General features: G+C 38.5%; 1 protein-coding gene across 1 annotated transcript in view; it reads left to right on the forward strand.

Annotated features, from left to right (window-relative positions):
- Positions 1-3,326: 3,326 nt before the first annotated feature.
- TEX10 (testis expressed 10) overlaps positions 3,327-19,529 on the forward strand; it is a 42,685-nt gene continuing 26,482 nt past the window's right edge. Inside the window, 4 exon segments of the mRNA XM_010847104.1 lie at positions 3,327-3,572; positions 5,225-5,937; positions 6,325-6,568; positions 10,774-11,079. Of these exon segments, the coding sequence (XP_010845406.1) occupies positions 3,393-3,572; positions 5,225-5,937; positions 6,325-6,568; positions 10,774-11,079 (1,443 nt within the window). The 5' untranslated portion in view covers positions 3,327-3,392.

Genomic DNA, 19,529 nt, shown 5'->3' on the forward strand with positions numbered 1-19,529 from the left:
TGTGGTCCGGACCGCCGTCCTTGGTGGGAGAAGGAACGATAGTTTCTTGAAAACCACGGGGTCTTCGCTTATGGGATACGGGACCAAAGTCTGGGGTTGAGGATGCGCAGTCGTCTCTTAATCGGCTCTCGCAGTCCAGGTGTGGAGTAACCAACCGAGCAGGTTCGGACCATCGGACGTCTCAAGTGGTCCTGGGTCTGGGATATTTGTTCTTTGAAAAGTCAGGTGTTTCCAATTGGCCCCTAGGTAGAGTTTGGAGGAACTCGTGAGCGTAAAGGGTTAGAGAGGAAATTACCAAAGGCCGAGTACAGTGTGACTTCTTGACTTTTTTTTTTTTTTTTGGCGGGTGAAAAGAAGTTGGAAATTAGGTGAGGGTAGTGAGGTGAGTCTTGGTGAACTCCGGGAGTTGGTGATGGACAGGGAGGCCTGGCGTGCTGCAGTTCACGGGGTCGCAAAGAGTCGGACACGACTGAGCGACTGAACCGTACTGAGTGAGGTGGCAGACAAACTAGCTGAGATTCGGTTCGGTCGAAATCCTGATAGACTAGACTCTCTCTTTTGTTGAAATTAGAAAGCCTGTAGTTGGAGCATATGAAATTCATCTTGAAAACTTTTGAGGCTCACCTGCTTCAAGTGATGTGAGAGCTCAGTCCCTGTGGTTGGTGTTCCTACCATCTATTCGATACCAGCTACTGTGAAAGTGGCTTGTGTTAGTTTCTCAGTCGTATCCGACTCTTTGTGACCCCATGGGCTCTAGCGTACGCTCTCCAAGGGATTTTCCAGGCAAGAATAGTGGAGTGGGTTGCCATTTCCTTCTCCAGGGATCTTGCTGACCCAGGGATCGAACCGGGTCTCCTGCATTGCAGGCAGATTTACTCTCTGAGCCACCAGGGAAGCCTTTTGGTTTGCTGTATTCTGAAAATCTTGATTTTAAGCAAAAGTAACAGTTGCTGTAGAACGGTGAGTTCCTAGTATAAAAATGTTCCCTGTGTACCATAATAATAATCTTAATAGCTTGAAAAGTCAAGGAGGGGCGGTCAGTCCTGTGCGCTTTCCTAACAGAGGGAGAACAGATACTAAGTGGTGGGTAATGGTTGTACAAGCTTGAATGTGTGTTGGACCCTGATCAGCTAGTTAGTGGCTAAAGATAGCACAGAATTAGGGGGTGGAGAGTGAATTGTTTCTATTTTTCTGAATATCTTGTTCTACTTGTTTTCATCTCTGGTACTAGATAGTAATTGTAGGGAAAGCGCACAAACTGTGCTTGCTTAATTCAGAGAGGCCAAGTGAGTATTAGGGCCTTCTTTGTAGTTTTTATTTACTCATATTTTAGACCAGAATAACTTGGAGGTGTGGGTGGGCTGAAAATTTGGTATTGGGATAAATGAAATAAGGCAAGCCGTTTTGCCACCTTTCCGCCAATTCTCACCAGGATTGCAGTATATATAACATAAAGTTGGTTTTAAGGAGTTCAGTCTTACTTAGGAAACCCTCTTCAAGTCATTAGTAAAGACTGACACATCTTTAAAATGGTTTTAACATCACCTTCCTTGCATGATCTTGTGAGAACTGAAGGCTTTTGTATATCTGCTATTATGCTTGGTATGTACTGGTCATGAGACTTAAGAAAATATACATGTTTGTGCTTATAGCATATCTGTTTACCGTGCCAGGCACAGTTCTGAGTATTTTCACATGAGCTCATTTGCTCCTCATTCATCTTACCTAGTAACAACTGTATGAGGTAAGCATTATTATTAGCCCCATTTTGTAGATAAAAACTGAGACACGGTGATTTAACTATGGCTATAAAGTGCAAGAGTCTGGATAAGAGCTAGTTGCTCTCTTGTATCTGCTCTTAACCTATGTAGCCAAACCCTAGGTGATAGGGCTCTAATGTGTTAAAACCTTGTAACCATGTGAATTTGAATGTAATGTCATAGGTGATTGGCTTCTGGATTCCTGAAACTTCAAGTTTCTGGTCTTGCACCAGCCATTTTATTGATCTTAATGCAAACCTTCATTTTGCTCAAATTTCTTGAACTCCCACATGTAGCATTGTGACTATAGCTAGGCATAGGATCATTATGATAGATCAGGAGAAGTTTTATTTATTCCAGAGACACCTACTCTGGTGGGAATACAGTGCAAGGTAGGGTTCATTATTTTTGTGTGGAAAAGGCTTCAAGAAGGGCTGAGCTAGTTCCAGGTATAGAAGGCTATTTTTTAAAATAGAGGTTAGTTGATGGGAAGATAAAGCTGTAGAGGAAGTTAGGAAGGATGGCTGATCTGTCAAACCCAGGTGTTTTTACTGTAAGCAAGTAAAAGGAGCAACTGAAAGCTTGTGAGCCTTGATCAGATCTGTGTTTAGAAAGAGCCCTCTGGTGATTACCAAATGGACCATGAGGTGGACACTGGTGACAAGGCAGGAATACTAGTGGGGAAACTTGAACAGTCTTGGGTTGAAATAAAGAATTTAAGCAGGGGCTGGGAATGGGTATAATGCACAGATCAAAGATTTTGTGTGTAAGTGGGATAATCTGTGTGTAAATTGAAAGAATGTGATGGAGAACGAGAAGTGCAGTTCGACAGGGTTATACCTGAGTTATTTATTATAATAGCGGCCTAGCTGGTCTTTGTTCCTTAGCCCTCTGTTATACTGTATTTCCTTTTATATATATATTTTTTTCCCTCCTTTTTTTGTTTCCGGTTTATATCTAGTCTGAACTTTTCCTGGTGTTCAGAATGCTAGTACTTTCATTTTTGCCTATTAACAAGCGTATCCCCTATTCTTCATCTTTACTGTTTTCCTTGCTCATGAAGTGCCCAGTGACTGTCCTTGCTGCATATCTGAATCGTCCCCATTTTCAGGCACCCAGCTTAGGTTCATGAAACTTTTCCTAGCTATTACAGGCTGCGTTCAATAATAACATTGGTTTAGACTTTGTTTTGCTAGAGTTTCTTGGGGGTTTCTGGGGGCCAGGAGCTTCCCAGTAGGTGCAAGGTATACTTTTAGCAACTCTGTGCTACCTCCCTCTTGTCCTATGAAAACAAAACATTTTCAGAAGTTTTTTTCCTTTTTTATTGAAGTATAAATATATTAATTGAAGTATACACAAGTTTTCTACTTAGCACATCGCTCGACCCAAGATTCCTATTTAGAACATTGCTTGACAAAAGGTTCCGTAGCCAGAAATATCTTAAGTAAACTGAGTTTTTTTTTCTTTATAAAGATATTTTCCATTTAATATTTTGATGCATTGGCATGGTTATTGTTGATCTTGACAATGTTAGAGTAATTAAAGGTTAGAAAATACCTTCTCTATTTTATAATTTATCTTTGGTCTGTATTCATTGTTTTTAAATTAATTCTTTTATCATAGTACTCAAGAATGACCAAAAAAAGAAAACGCCAAGATGATTTTCAGAAAGTAAAACTAAAAGTTGGTAAGAAGAAGCCCAGGTCAGAAAATGCTACTCTTACAAACTTTAAAACGAAGACTATACATCTGCCTGAGCAGCTCAAAGAGGATGTAACACTTCCAACAAACAATAGAAAACTTAACATAAAGGTAAATCATAAACATTTTTTTGATAAGATAGGATATGCCTTGAAGTCATCTAGAATGGTGTACTTTTATGGAAAGTTGTTTTAACTCTTAGGGTTTATTAATGGCTGAAGATTGGAGTTTATCTGTTTTTCAGAGGTGATGCTGCCACTAGAACTTTCCCACTTCCTCCAGAAAGACTTGCTAGCTAAAGTCAAAGTGATTTCTTCCTTGTATATTCATTTGATAATTTAATATGTCATCTGGAAGTAATTTTTATATCTTTTTGATGTGACAGGTCTTCAGCTGTTTTTATAGCTCATTAAGATAGGACCCTGTCTTACCCATTTTTGAACCTTTACAATGCATAGCTATTCCAGATTCATAGTAAATGTGAAATTAATTGAAATTTAAGCAGTAGTTTGGCTTAAAAATGTAACAGCTTTATTCAAATGTAATTTGCACATAATAAAATTTATTATTTTTTTTCTTTTTTTTTTCTATTTTTTTTTTTCTTTAATAGAAAATTATTTAATTAGTATACATGTGTTCCCCATCCTGAACCCTCCTCCCTCCTCCCTCCCCACACCATCCCTCTGGGTCGTCCCAGTCCACCAGCCCCAAGCATCCAGCATCGTGCATTGAACCTAGACTGGCATCTTGTTTCATACATGACGTTTCACATGTTTCAATGCCATTCAATGCCATAAAATTTATTATTTAAAGTGGACAATTCAGTGGGTTTTAATATATTTACATTGTTAGGCTGCTATCACAGTAATCTAGTTTTAAAACAATTTTGTCACTTTAGAAAGAACCCTTCCACCTATTAGAAGTTGCTCCCCATTTCTTCCCCCTACTAGACAGCCACTAAGCTATCAGTAAAGATTTGCTTATTCTGGACTCTTCATATAAATGGAATCATGAAATGTGGTCTGTTGTTACTGGTCTTTCACTTAGCATGTTTTTGAGGTTCATCCATCTTACAGCACATATCAGAACAATACTTCATACCTTTGTATTGTCAAATAGTATTCCAGTGCAGAGCTTTGTCGTATTTTTTCACTCAACAGTTGATGGGCATTTGCTTATTCCCACTTTTTGACTCTTATGAATAATGCTATTAGAGACATTTGTGAACAAATCTTTATGAAGATACACATTTTCTAGTTTTGCTTTCTAATCTCTGCAGGTTAAATAATATCAAAAAGATATTTGAAGTTGTGGTTTCTTTACAGATGATATAAATTATTCTACAAATAAAATTGCCATATGTTACACTCTGACTAAAATACACAGACACCCTGAAGGACCCCTTAAAATAGGCAGAAAATAGTGTAAATATGTATATGGTACATAGTAGGTCTTTAAGTGGTGATGATGATTGCTGTCAGTTTAAACGACTATGTGCCTAATCCTGTGTAATTTCAAAATGAGAAAATACTGACTGAAAGTTAAATAATTCTTTTATGAAGCCAAAGCTGTGTTAAAGCTAAAACTGTTTCTGATCTTAAAACTACATTTTTCTCAAAGTAACACTGGAAAAATACCTACTGAAGCAGCCCTGGACACCCACTGAAGTGTCAGTTTATTAGCATAGTTTGAGTTAGCACTGTTTATTTGACACTGATGTGTATGTATATGTATATACCTAAAACCTGTATTTTTATTTATAGGATTTGCTGTCACAGATGCATCACTACAATGCTGGGGTTAAACAAAGTGCTCTTCTTGGACTTAAAGACCTTTTGTCTCAATACCCATATATAATTGATGCACACCTTTCAAACATATTAAGTGAAGTGACTGCTGTGTTTACAGATAAAGATGCTAATGTACGATTAGCAGCAGTTCAACTTCTTCAATTCCTGGCCCCCAAAATACGAGCTGAACAAATTTCTCCATTTTTTCCTTTGGTAAGTGCCCATCTCTCTAGTGCCATGACTCACATTACTGAAGGAATTCAGGAGGACTCTTTAAAAGTTTTGGACATTCTGCTGGAACAGTACCCAGCTCTGATTACTGACCGTAGCAGTATATTGCTTAAGAATTTTGTAGAACTCATTTCTCATCAGCAGCCGTCCAAAGGACTGGTAAATAGAGACAGATCCCAGTCCTGGATACTTTCTGTAAATCCTAATCGGAGACTCACTTCTCAGCAGTGGAGGCTGAAAGTCTTAGTGAGACTCAGTAAATTCCTTCAGGCCTTGACAGATGGATCCAGTAGGTTGAGAGAAAGTGAAGGACTTCAGGAACAAAAAGAAAATCCCCATGCCACTAGCAACTCCATTTTTATCAACTGGAAGGAACATGCCAACGACCAGCAACACATCCAGGTTTATGAAAATGGGGGTTCACAGCCAAATGTCAGTTCACAGTTCAGGCTACGGTAAGGATTTCAGTTATGTCCACACTCAGTTTTCCTGTATTGAATTATAACTGCTGACCATTGATGGCTAATGCTGGGAGACACGCAGTTGTCTTCCATAGTTTCATATAGTGACTCATAATTTAATTTTATTTACTGATGGGAGGAGTCATTTCAAAGTATATTAATTTACTCATTTCTAGCAAAGCCTAATGGAAAGTAAAAATTGATAGTCTTTTGGCTTTGTCATCTTAGAATTCTGTTTTTCTTGCTAGTGTTGATCAATGTAATTATCAATTCATGGTGCTTCGTTTTGCTGGTACTTAATATATTTAAGATTTAAATTAAGCAATGAGGAATATTTTTTAATCAAATTAAAATTTTTTCATTCTTACCTTTCCTTACTAGGTATCTGGTTGGAGGACTAGGCACTGTGGATGAAGGCCTGTCGTCTACTGAAAACTTGAAAGGATTTATTGAGATCATAATTCCATTGCTAATTGAGTGCTGGATTGAAGCTGTGCCTCCACAACTAGCGGCTTCTGTTGGAAATGGTATAGAACGAGAACCTCTGCAGGTTATGCAGCAAGTTCTTAATATTATTTCCCTTTTGTGGAAACTCTCTAAACAACATGATGAAACTCATAAATTGGTGAGAACTACTGGGTTATTTTCTGAGTAATGCCTTTTATCATAACTGGACAGATTAGAAATCAGTATATTAGTACTAACTGGTTATGCATTTTCTGAAAAATTCCCAAGATTTAACTATAAACTTCTAACATTTGCTTAAAACTGCAAATTAAAATAATTCTGTGAGTTTATTATCTGTATGTTTTAATTTTTAAGTGAAATGTATAACAAGATGCTTGATTTCTTTTTTAACTATATAATAATGTTACATTGTGTTATTTATGGCAGATTGATTACATAGGAGCATTCTAGTGTCTGGAGACCTCTTACATGATTTAAACAGTTGGTTATTAAGCAGTGTCTTCCAGTTTGGGCCACGTTAACAGAGTTTATGCCAGGAAATGGATGAAACTGAAGATCTCATATCTAACCCTGAGTTGTTTTTAAACTATTACGTTTCAGAGAAGAAACTATATGTAAATTTGCTTGGTGTATGCTTTTTTGTTTTTTTTCTTGATAAAGGATGTAAATTGGAAAACATTTCTTAAAGATACCTTTACTGTAGGTAAGCTGCAATTGCAGGTATGGTGCAAGTGAAGTTAACCTAAGTAATTCCAAGTCATAGAACAGTTTCCAGCTAGCAAACATGTTTCTAGATAAGTGAATTTACCTCCTGTTGGGGGACATTTTGCATATTGGTAGGCTTTTTAAAAGTGTTATGTTGTGGGGAATATAATACATAGTCCATGGCACAAGTAAGGAAGAACATGCTTAAGTGATGCTGGATTAATGTGATTAATCTTAAAAAAGGCAGCTGCTGGAACAGTACTTTAAAGCTTGGAGCATCATTTTATAGGAGAATTTCTGCAATGACTTGACTAGGAAGTTGTGAATCTTTGAAGTTGCCTACATATGTACAGAATGGACAAGGCAGTTTTTTAGTTTTGTTTAGTTCTTTTTATTTCAGGCATTTGGGTGTTTGATTATTCATGGGCATCTTAATGCTTATTATTGCTTTAGTAATATTTGTGATTAGATAGAATGGTAGGACTAAATGCAGATTCATTAATTGTGTAGTTTTGGATCATCTACTATCATTCAGATAACAGTACTTTTGCTACTGCTAAGTCACTTTAGTCGTGTCCGACTCTGCGACCCCATAGACAGCAGCTCACCAGGCTCCCCCGTCCCTGGGACTTTCCAGGCAAGAACACTGAGATAACACTAACAGAATCTGAACACTGCCTTAGTTTTATGAATATTTAAAATAGTATGTTTTAGAAATATTCTGTGCTATTACAACTAAAATTATTTATTAGCAGTTCATTAACATAGGATACTAAATTCAGAAGACTGTTTTGCACAGACTGTTGAAGGTTATGTAGAATAGTAAATTGGGATACTGTATAAAATTGAAATAAGCGGAGGGTGGTTAATTCAAATAGAAATAGTATTTAAAAGCATCCATTGGTAGAATTCTCTAATTTACCATGGCAGATTTGAACTGTAATAACTGAATAAGGTAAATCTCTTCCTTTGCAGACAGAGTATAAATATGTGTGTTACACCAGATGACATTAAAATGCCTGTTAGTTTATTTTTCATTACCATTCCCGCCATCAGTTCCTCTTTCTCATTTGCCTTAGTTATAGCTTAGTACTTAAGGTATTGAATGGTCAAAGTTCAAACTTTCAGAGGAATGAAATGGCATTCCTTGGTCTTCTAATTATGCACCACAGGCTGAATTTTTTTCAGAAAATTCAGAAAATGTGTAGGCTTTCTGTTGGTAAATTGGCATCTGTATTAGGGTGCAACCTTAGGGTAACTGACTGCTTACTTTTTAAGTTTTGCTAAATGCATATAGTGTGTTTGTATTTTGCTGCATAATTGAGAAGTTTCATTTTTGTCCAAGTATTTTTTTTAAAAAAACCTTTTTAGGAATTTGAAATCTTTCATCTTGGAAAGAAATTTCAAGTTAACACTAAATCTTAATTGCAGTGGTTGAGTACTCAGATCCTGACTGAGGTGGTTTATTTCTAATACACTCTTTGTATCCTTAGTATCCTTAATTTAAAGTATACTGTGTTTAATATTTTTAAAACACACAGTGTTTTAAAATACAATGTAACATTAACTTTTTAGTTAACTTCAGTTTTGGGAGGCCTGTATTAATAGCTTTAGGTCAGTATTATAATTTTATACACTATGGAGATTTTGTTGTGTCTTAGCTTTGTATTTTAATGCTTACTACTTTCAGTCTAAATGTTTCTTTATTGTTGCATTTTTACCATGAAGATCAGAATTTGTGAGAAAGAATTGGATGCAAAGGTTAATTGAACATCTATATATTTGCCTCTTTAATTAAAATTCAGTTCCTCAGTAAACAGGAGTCACATTTCAAATGCTCAGTAGCTTCAGGTGGCAGGTGTGTTGGACAGCACAGATATAAAATAGCTCTGTCACTGCAGAAAGGTCTTTTGAATAGCACTGCTTTGCAGTGAGTTAGGTTCTGTGCTAGACTGTGGGAATACAGAGATAAACATGACTGACAAGGCAAATACTTCGCTCCTGGTGGGGTTGAGAGATGGTAAACAAATAGATGATGTCCATCATGTCATCATTAGGAAGAAAGATGAAAGTGGGATGAGAGAGAACATGTAATGAAACTGCAGGGAGGAGACTGTTAAATAGGTGGTCGGGAAATGCCTTCTTAACATCTGCATGTCACTGAATGAAGAGAAGGAGCAAGTCGTGTGAAGACCTGTGGGAAGAACCTTCTAGGCACAGGGAGCAGCAAGTGCAAAACCCTGAAGTGAGAACAAATTTGACATATTTGAGGAATGGCAGCAAGGCCTATGCAAGTGAGGTACTGGGGCAGTGGTGGATGATGAGGGGGGAAGTGACAGCAGCCACATCGTGTGGTACTTTGTGGTCTGTGGTAAAGAGTTATAATTTTAACCTCAGTGTGGTGAAAAGACATTGGAGGGTTTTGAGCAGAGGAGTGGCATGATCTAAATTATGTTTGTTTAACTTTAATATGTCAGATTTACAAATAAAACAGTAACAAACTCCCATGTCCTCATTCTCCAGCTCTAGCAAAACTGGGGCCCAACTGAGATCATTGATCCCATGGATGACCTGTCCTTCCTTTATATACATTGTCTCCTTTATCCTTTCCTGTAATATTTTGAAGTGTGATTTATGTTTTAAAAGATCACCCTGGCTGCTGTGTAGAGAATTAAGTTTAGTGGGGCAAGAGGAAAAACATGAGGACCACTGGGAGACTGAAACAGTAATCTTAAGTGAGAGGTAATGGTGGCTTGGAGTCGAACGGTAGCTAGTGGTTGAAGTGATGAGAGGCAGCTGGATTCTGGTGAAAGCCGCGGGAATGCTGGTGTACATAGTTAAGAGGAGCAGGAGTGATGCCTATATTACGGTCCAAATGATGGTGTGACTACCCCTAGGGGAGTTCAGTTTACTCATGGTAAATTTAAGATGCCTATTAGAGGTCCAGGAGGAGTTGTCAAGTACACGTTTTTAGGTCAAGAAAAAGAGAAGAACCTAGTGAAGGTAACTAAGGAGATGTGCTGCAATAGCTAGCTATTGATTTATGGTCTGAGTTTGGCCTCCAGTTTTGCTGGAGCTGGAGCTAGCTATTGTAGCATCTCATGTCCCATATCCCAAGCAACCCCTCAGTCACTGGCACACTGCAATGATTGGTCCTCTGGATAGCAGGAAATCAGTGTTTCAGGTAGGAGAACATGATACATTGAAGAATCCTGCTGAAGAATTTTAGACAAGTACATTGATTGGTGAAGGTGTTACATGCCTTTAACGAGCAGTAGAATTTCTAGAGAATATAGTTACCCTTAAATGGAACACTAGGTAGAAGATTTTCTTGTGTATTTTATAAATATTGTATTAGCAGTTCAAATTCAGAATTGTATTAAATCTTACTTACTTTCTCCCTTTTTTCTCCTTTTAAGTAGATGAAATGCATGTAAAAATAAAAGCACCAAAAAGAACTGTGGGTGAACATTGGATGGCCTAACAGTTTATTCAGATTTTAAAATTTATTTACATATTATATCATTAGCAGAAGATGTATTATAAGGGTAAATTTGTGAGTGAATATTGACAAGTTTTTGTTTCTGCTTAAAGTCTTATTTGCTATTTTAAGTTATTGTTTCTTATGGATTTTCTAATCTGTGCTTATTTTACTAGGAGTCATGGCTTCGAAAGAATTACCTTATTGATTTCAAACACCATTTTATGAGTAATTTTCCATATGCCTTAAAAGAAATAACCAAGCAAAAAAGGAAAGAGACAAATAAAAGGTATTGCCATTCTCTTCCACTGTTTAACCTGACATTTTCAGAAAACAGTCTTAAACTGAACTTTGTACACTGTGAGGTGTTTTTATCTAGACTTTGTGAAGTAAAGATAAAAGCTGTAGTATCTGATCTTAAACAAGTCACTTTAAGCCCTGGACTTCCAATTCTACTTTTATTTTTATTTTTAATCTGTAAAGTGAATGTTTTGTGCTAAATGAGGGTCAGCTATCAAATTGTATAGATAAGAATTTAATAAAAATTTGCTAAGAGTGGATAGTTTATTTGTGAGAGGCACTGTGTAATTACTGAATCTTTGAGAGCATAACATCACTAGTTTCTGCTCTCATTTATATACACAAGGAAGCATAATGTAACTGTTATCGGTATCCTGATGGAAGAGGGATGATTGGAGAAAAGTAGTTCTCTTTTGTAAAATAAGTGGAAAGAACGAATTACGGATGAAGTTTCACTGGAAAAGTGTAAGCCTGAAAGTTATTTGTAATGATTACTTGAAGTAAGAGCTGCTGCTGCTGCTGGTGCTAAGTCACTTCAGCCGTGTCTGACTCTGTGAGACCCAGTAGATGGTAGCCCACTAGGCTCCTCTGTCCCTGGGATTCTCCAGGCAAGAATACTGGAGTGGGTTGCCATTTCCTTCTCCGATGCATAAAAGTGAAAGTGAAGTCGCTTGGTCGTGCCCAACTCTTAGCGACCCCATGGACTGCAGCCCATCAGGCTCCTCCGTCCATGGGATTTTCCAGGCAAGAGTCCTGGAGTGGGGTGCCATTGCCTTCTCCGGAAGTAAGAGCAGATAAACGTAAAAACAAATTACCCAATAAAATTTGACAAGCAGATACAAGTTAGAAAACTCAAGGTGTAATCCCCAAATGAGCAAACACTTGAACAGATGTTAAAGACTGTCAGAAGGTTGTTAAATTTATCAAAAGGAAGAATCAGTGAGGAGAATAAATGAGGCTCTTTGGGCAGAGTTCACAGGATATGCTCAGAAGTGAAAAGTATGTTGTAGGCAGATAAACTTGATTCATTCACTAAAGTTTTTTGGTCTCACTGTAAGTAAAGATGTCCTAAGGTATACTCTTTGATCTCTTAAATGATTTCATAAATTTCAAAAATAAATACAAAATCTTAAAATTGATAAAAATGAGTGTCAGATTCCAGTCATGAGATGGAAATCATACCAGTGATTTTCACAGAGAATTTAATACAAATGGTTTTTAACTAGGTATTAAACTAGGTATTTCCTAGTTTAATGGAAAATGGAAACTAGGTATTTCCCCTTCACAGTGGGAAGACAAAAGGGAACAGTAAGGTACTGTAGAGGTGGACCTGCAGGAAGCGGCCCCTGCATCTTGACTGGGAGAAGAAAGAGAAGAGGGCAAGTAGCTGGAAGAAAAGGCTGTCTGGAGCCCAAACTCAGACCTCTAGGGAGGGGTTTGCACTCAGCTGAGACTAATGTCTTTGAGATCAGGAGAGGGGCCCAGTGGGATAGGGGTACAGGATTCAGCAAAGGGGGTTGTGGCTGGCTGGTGCTGGTGTTCCAGGGGCATGATGATGCTGGTTCTGTGTCAGGAAAATACAGACTGGAACCAACTCTGGCTACTAGAATGAACTGCTGCTGGCCTGAAGAGTGGTTGGGTTGCACTGGTGGCAAAAGGAAGCCAAAAATAGGAGTAGGAAGCAACCAGAAAGTGTGTGTTTTCCTCCTACAGCTTTCCAGTCTCAAGTACCCCCTTTGCTTCCCAGGTGGCTCGTGGTAGAGAACCCTGCCAATGCAGGGGGACAGATTTCGATGCCTCGGTTGGTAAGATCTGCTGGAGAAGGAAATGGCTACCCACTCCAGTATTCTTGCCTGGGATATCCCATGGACAGAGTAGCCTGGCGGGCTGCAGTCCACAGAGTTGCAAAAGAGTCTGACACAGCTTAGTGACTAAACAATAACAAGTACTTTATTGGCAGAGCCTAACAAGAAGCAAACTGTAAAGGAAAAAATGTGGCTCACTCCCAGGATCACAAAGTAAGAGTGTGGAAGGGTGGTTTTAAGGCTGAGAAACAAAAGCTCAATAACTAGCAGGAAGAAAAATAAATCTACATATTTAACACAAGGCATATTTAAGTGTCATTAGAACTTTATAATTAAGAAATGCTATAGGAATTCATAGGAGGAGACAGATCCTTGTTAGGATAAACAGACAAAGCAGTGTTGGAGAATAGTGTTTTAACATGAATGTGATTTTAGCACGCGGGAGTGAAGTGGGGATGATTGCAGTAATGGAAGGAGATATTACAGGGTATTAGAAAGCCATAGAATGGCGTAATGGAGAACACGGGACAGACTTGGATCAAATCGGTTTCTACTGATGACTAACCTTAATGCTGAGAGTCATTTTTTGTCTCTGACCCTCATTTCCCTTTCATCCTTGATCCTTTTGGCATTGAAGACTATTGGTTGGATCAAAACCATGTTTTAGGACCATTAATTTAGAGTTTCTGGAGTTGGAGGTGACAGAACCAAATAGGGAGATAGTTTCTTGAGCAAGTAAGTCGTTAGGGTTTGTTTCCTCCAGATACAGTTATCTTATTAACACAGAAGTTTTTAATCAGGTGCACGGATAAGCTTCAGAATATCCTTCAACACGTGAATATATGTGTTTTTTATGTTGTCAAGTAAGAGTTTTCAGATATAATTTTCATCAAAATGAGATTAAATAAAAGGATGTTTGGAATTTGGTAGACCATTAAATGTAAGTAAACTAAGATCATGGCATCTGGTCCCATCACTTCATGGGAAATAGATGGGGAAACAGTGGAAACAGTGTCAGACTTTATTTTTGGGGGCTCCAAAATCACTACAGATGGTGATTCCAGCCATGAAATTAAAAGACGCTTACTCCTTGGGAGATCTGGGTTCAATCCCTAGGTCAGGAAGATCCCCTGAAGAAGGAAATGGCAACCCACTCCAGTTCTTGCCTGGAGAATCCCGTGGACAGAGGAGCCTGGTAGGTTACAGTTCACGGGGTCACAAGGAGTCGGGCATGACTGAGCTACTTCACTTATGCTTTCACTACTCCTTGGAAGGAAAGTTATGACCAACCTAGATAGCGTATTAAAAAGCAGAGACATTACTTTGCCACCAAAGGTCTGTCTAGTCAAGGCTATGGTTTTTCCAGTGGTCACATATGGATGTGAGAGTTGGACAGTGAAGAAAGCTGAGTGCCGGAGAATTGATGCTTTTGAACTGTGGTGTTGGAGAAGACTCTTGAGAGTCCCTTGGACTGCAAGGAAATCCAACCAGTCCATCCTAAAGGAGATCAGTCCTGGGTATTCATTGGAAGGACTGTTGCTGAAGCTGAAACTCCAATACTTTGGCCACCTCATGCGAAGAGTTGACTCATTGGAAAAGACCCTGATGCTGGGAGGGATTAGGGGCAGGAGGAGAAGGGGACGAAGAGGATGAGATGGCTGGATGGCATCGCCGACTCGATGGACATGAGTTTGGGTAAACTCCGGGAGTTGGTGATGGACAGGGAGGCCTGGTGTGCTGAGATTCATGGAGTGGCGAAGAGTCGGACACGACTGAGTGAACTGAACTGAAGCTGCTCAAGAACATATGGGTGTACTGTCATTATTCACTTTATTGGACACTTAATATGTTGAAGGCACTTAGGAAAAAGAGTGTAGGGTAATAAGAGTATATCAGTATAGTAAGGAGCTGGTCCTGCTCTTTCATGGGGGGCATAAGTCCTGGGAGGGCTGCCTACCTAGGGAGTAATTTGTGCCAAGATATAAAAGGTGAAAAGGGAATTAACTATGAAGAGACTGAGGTGGTGAAATTGTGGAATTTTTAACAAAAGTGGATTGACAGTACTATCATAAATTTCCCCAGTGATTTGTTTTGAGGGTCCGCAGGCTGCTCTTGTACTTCCATAAGGAAGTGCATTGAGTATTTTGCAGATAGCCTTTGGAGGCTGTCTACTAAATTCACAAGTTAAAGTTAGAGGAGCCAATGTGGCCTAGGCCAGTGGTTTTCAATTTTGACCTGATGTCTAGATTTTTTTAATCTTGGGTTGAACTGTGGAGTTACAAAAGATATTATTTTCATTGTGGTAAAATGTCCATAGCATAAAATTTAGCATTTTAACCATTTTTTAAAGTGTACTGATCGGTGGCATTAAGTACATTCACATTTTTCACGTTACCAAACTGAAACTCAGTACACATTAAATAATATCTTCCTTCCTCTTCTCCCCCAGGTACTGGGAACTGCTGTTGCACTTCTTCCTTTATTAATTTGACTGTTTTAGGTACCACATTTCAGTAGAAACTTAAATATTGTTTTGTGTCCGGCTTACCTTCACTTAGCGTGGTATCTTTAACGTTTATTCATGTTGTGGCACTACTAGCATTTCATTCCTTTTTTTTTTTTAAATGGAGTTTATTTTTTAGAGCAATTTTAGATTCATAGTAAAATTGAACAGAAAGTATGGGTCCTCATATACTCTACTCCTTCCCCTGTGGACGCATAGCCTCCCTCAGTGGCAGCATCCCACACCAGAGCTGTATATTTGTTGTAAAATACGAACTTGACGCATCATTTGTACTCAGAGTCTTTGGTTTATGTTAGGGTTCAGTCTTGGCATTGTACAGTCTGAGTTTTGTGTAAGACAATGGTGTCATACGTGGTATTTTCACTGTCCTAGAAGCAAGTTGCCCTCAAATATGCAAGCTCTGCATCTATGGATTCAGAAAACCACAATTCATAAACATGATACACCATCTGCACTTGGTTGAATACGTGGATGCAGAACAGTCTGGAGGGCTAACAGTATTCTTCACCACCATGCATTCACAGTTTAAAAGAACATGCCAGTTTCACTTAAAATTCTTCTTAATGAAGTAGTAAAAGTTACTGATCTTATTAAGTCACAATCCTTGAAAACACATATTTTTAATGTTCTGTGTGGTGAAATGGGAAGTGTGCCTGAAGTGTTTTGACTGCATACCAAAGAATGATGGTTGTCTCAAGGAAGTGCACTTGTCATTCTGTTCGTCATTCTGTCCATTTTCTGTGATGGGCATGATTTTAATTTGAATGATTAACTGTGGTTATTCAGACTTGGGTATTTGCAGATGTTTTCTCAGAAATGAATAAAGTAAGCCTATCAGTTCCAGGAAAATAGTGTCCATGCTAGAGATAAAATTTGAACTTTCAAGCACAAATTAATATTTTGGGAGAACTTGTATCCACCATCTGAGTTTTATCTTTATATCCTACTTTTTTGCTCTTCATTTTTTTCATCTCTCTTCATTAGGCTTATTTAGAAGCTGCTAGAGGGTTTACACACACAGAAATACATATATATATATAATGAATGAGAATATATGTATTCTCCTTTATTTCCAAGGACTGTTTTAACAGAGCACAGTACTTGGGTTTGGCAGTTTGCTTGTTTGAACATACTGACAGTAACACTTCGCGCTCTTCTTGATTTCCACTGCTGTTAGGAAGTCAGCTATGAGTCTGAACTATTGCTACTTTATAAAAGTTACTCCCTCCCCCCGTAAGACTTTTCTCCATGTCTTTTATTTTCTGCAATTTGACAATGATGTATCCAGGTGTGGTTTTCCTTTTTATTGATTTTCCTTGGAATTCAGCGAGCTGCTTAAATCTGAGATGTTGAATGAAGTGTCTAAACACATCTGAAAAATCTCATCTTTAAAAAAAAATTAGTGCCGTTTTTCTCTTTCCTTTTAGAGTCTAATTGAATGTGTATAAGACCCACTTCCTGATTTTTCTGTTTCTGTTTATCTCATTCAAACATACATTTGTTGAATTTGTTTTGTTTTTATTTTTCAGTTCTAGAGTTTCTGTCCAGTTATTCCAACACTGTTTGTGGAAAAGACTATTGATTCTATTTTGGATTGCTTCTGCTCCTTTGTCTAGAATCATCAGTTGACTGTACTTGCAGGCCTATCTTGGGGTTCTTGCATTAACCTACGTTTGTCTGTCCGTTCACCAGTACCATACTGTCTTGAGTACTGTAGTACAGTCAGTCTTGAAATGGAGTGGTGTGAGTCCTCCAACACTGTTCCGCTTCAGTCTCATATGGGGCAGTCTAGTGTTTGCCTTTGTGTATGAACTTCAGAAATCAATTTGTTGATAACTCTAAAGCTGGGGTTTTGATTAGAATTGTGTTGAATCTATAGATCTAGTTGGGAAAAACTGTTGTGTTACTGAGATGATGCATAACTGGGACTGTTTTATGTAGTTGTGTTACTGAGATGATGCATAACTGGGACTGTTTTATGTAAGAGCTCTTTTTACTTCTAGTTCACCTTACTCTGGAAGGGAAAGCCCTTAAGGGTCCAGCTTGAAGTGGGGATAATATACCAGAGTCCCCTTGTTTGTCCGGCTCTGGGGTTTGACTTTTCCCTGTGAGGCTTCTGAAAGGTTACTTCAGTTTTCCAGCCTTTTCGTTGGAATTGGCAGCAGCCCTTGGAACTTGAGTGTTATGGTCTTGCTTTATTTTGGGGACCCAGCAGTTGATCATCATCTTGTTATCTCTTGAATGCTTTTGAGTTGTTAAAAACTATTTCATCCAGCTTTTAAAGTTATTTTCAGGAAGGGAATCAGTTCTAATTTCCTCCTCTATCATTGCTGAAAATGATTTTCCCCAGTTTTCTGCCTCCCTCATAGAATTGGTGGTCAGTTTATTTATACTTTAAAATTTTGTGTAAATTCTTGGAGGAGCAGGATGAATTCTCCCAACTTTCGGATGTCTGTTGACACCTTCCAGACAGTAATAGGTTATACTGCTTAAGATAAACTTAAGTAGATCTTCAAAAGCTCTACCTGTGGTGAAGAAATGTTGCAGTTGAGTTTTTGTGTGGTTCGTATAAAGTGTGCCTTGGTTTTGGACACTGAACAGTTGGGCAAAGAACCTACCAGTAGTTTTGGGTTTGTAGTATATAGATTGCTAGTCATCTGTCCCAGTTTTCATTCATTCTTTCTCTTTGTGATAGAATTCCCAGTTTTTTGCTGGGCATTTGCTTTGCTGTGCTATACTTACTCACTCATTTGCCGACTCTTTGCGACCCCATGGACTGTAGTTTGCCAGGCTCCTCTGTCCATGAGGATTCTCCAGGCAATACTGGAGTGAGTTGCCATGCCCTTCTCGAGGGGATATTCCCAACCCAGGGATGGAACCCAGGTCTCCCACATTGCAGGTGTATTCTTTACCAACTGAGGTCCCAGGGAAACCCACGAATACTGGAGTGGGTGGCCTATGCCTTCTCCAGGGGATCTTCCCAACCCAGGAATCGAACTGGGGTCTCCTGCATTGCAGGCAGATTCTTTACCAGCTGAGCTAAAAGCTCACATACATGTATGTGTTTAAGCAGACTTCAGATCCAGCTAATTTTATTCTTCCTATACATCCCCTTTTCTCCTAGTCTGTACCAGCATTGTTTCTTGGCGCTTGTCACGTCTTGCCTGTGTTGCTCAAATAGACATACAACTACTTCTTTGTTTAGAGTCTCATAACTGATTTTTTCTTTTTCATCAGCAGAAATGAAAGAACTTCTCAACCATGTTACTCCTGTGCTTGCAGAATTGATTTTAGTGTCCTTAGCTTTCAACTCTTTGTGATCTGGTTCCATTTGTCATTCTCAACCCTACATTTGATACCCTAATAACACCAAATATTAAAAAGGTCCCTTCCCTTGTATTTGTGATGCGTTACTACTGTGTCCTTTCTCATACCTAATCCAGGGTTAACGTTTTCTTTTAAAATAAGTTAGTTTCAGGTATTTTTTTAGTTTAATCAACTTTCGTGTTTCTGAACATGGAAATAGGTTCTGCTGTTGAATGCAGTGTAGCCTGGAATCTGCACTGTGTTTATATAGTGTTTATGTATCTAGTGGTTTATATCCTAAGTTGCAAATTTTGTTTTTTTTAAGATAATCTATTAGAACCTTTTTTTTGAAATTTCTTTCAAGCTTTGAAAGAAATGTGTTTTATATGGCTAGGAAAAAGTGATTTTAATATGTGAGTCATAAAATTAAGTTGTTTCAGAATCGGGCTTATCTAAACCAGTCTCCTGTTTCACACATAAGGAAATTGTGGCCAGGAGAAATTAGTGATTCTGTTAAGTCAAAATTAGTTAGAAGCAGAATCAAGGTCTATTGTGAGTTTCATCTGCTTAAAATCTTCAAGTGTGTTGAAGTTTTCAAGTGTTCTTATCCCCCCATTACATACAGGATTACCAATTCAAGGGCCTGTATTTTTTGTGTGAATAGCAACTTGGGTAATGAACTGAGCAGTATGCATTCTTAATTTATGCCTTAACAACCCTGATTCTGTAATGAATGGTTTACTTACAGTCGCTTTTATATACCTACCTTCTTGGCAATTCATTCTGGGAGGAATGAAGTGAAAGTGAAGTCACTTAGTGGTGTCCGACTCTTTGTGACCCCATGGACTGTATGTAACCTGCCAGGCTCCTCCATCCATGGGATTTTCCAGATAAGAATACTGGAGTGGGTTGCCATTTCCTTCTCCAGGGGATCTTCCTAACCCAGGGATCGAACCCGGGTCTCCCGCATTGCAGGCAGACTCTTTACCCTTTGAGC

This window comes from Bison bison, unplaced genomic scaffold (genome assembly GCF_000754665.1).
Source record: "Bison bison bison isolate TAMUID 2011002044 unplaced genomic scaffold, Bison_UMD1.0 scf7180017864243, whole genome shotgun sequence".
Lineage (NCBI taxonomy): Eukaryota > Metazoa > Chordata > Mammalia > Artiodactyla > Bovidae > Bison > Bison bison.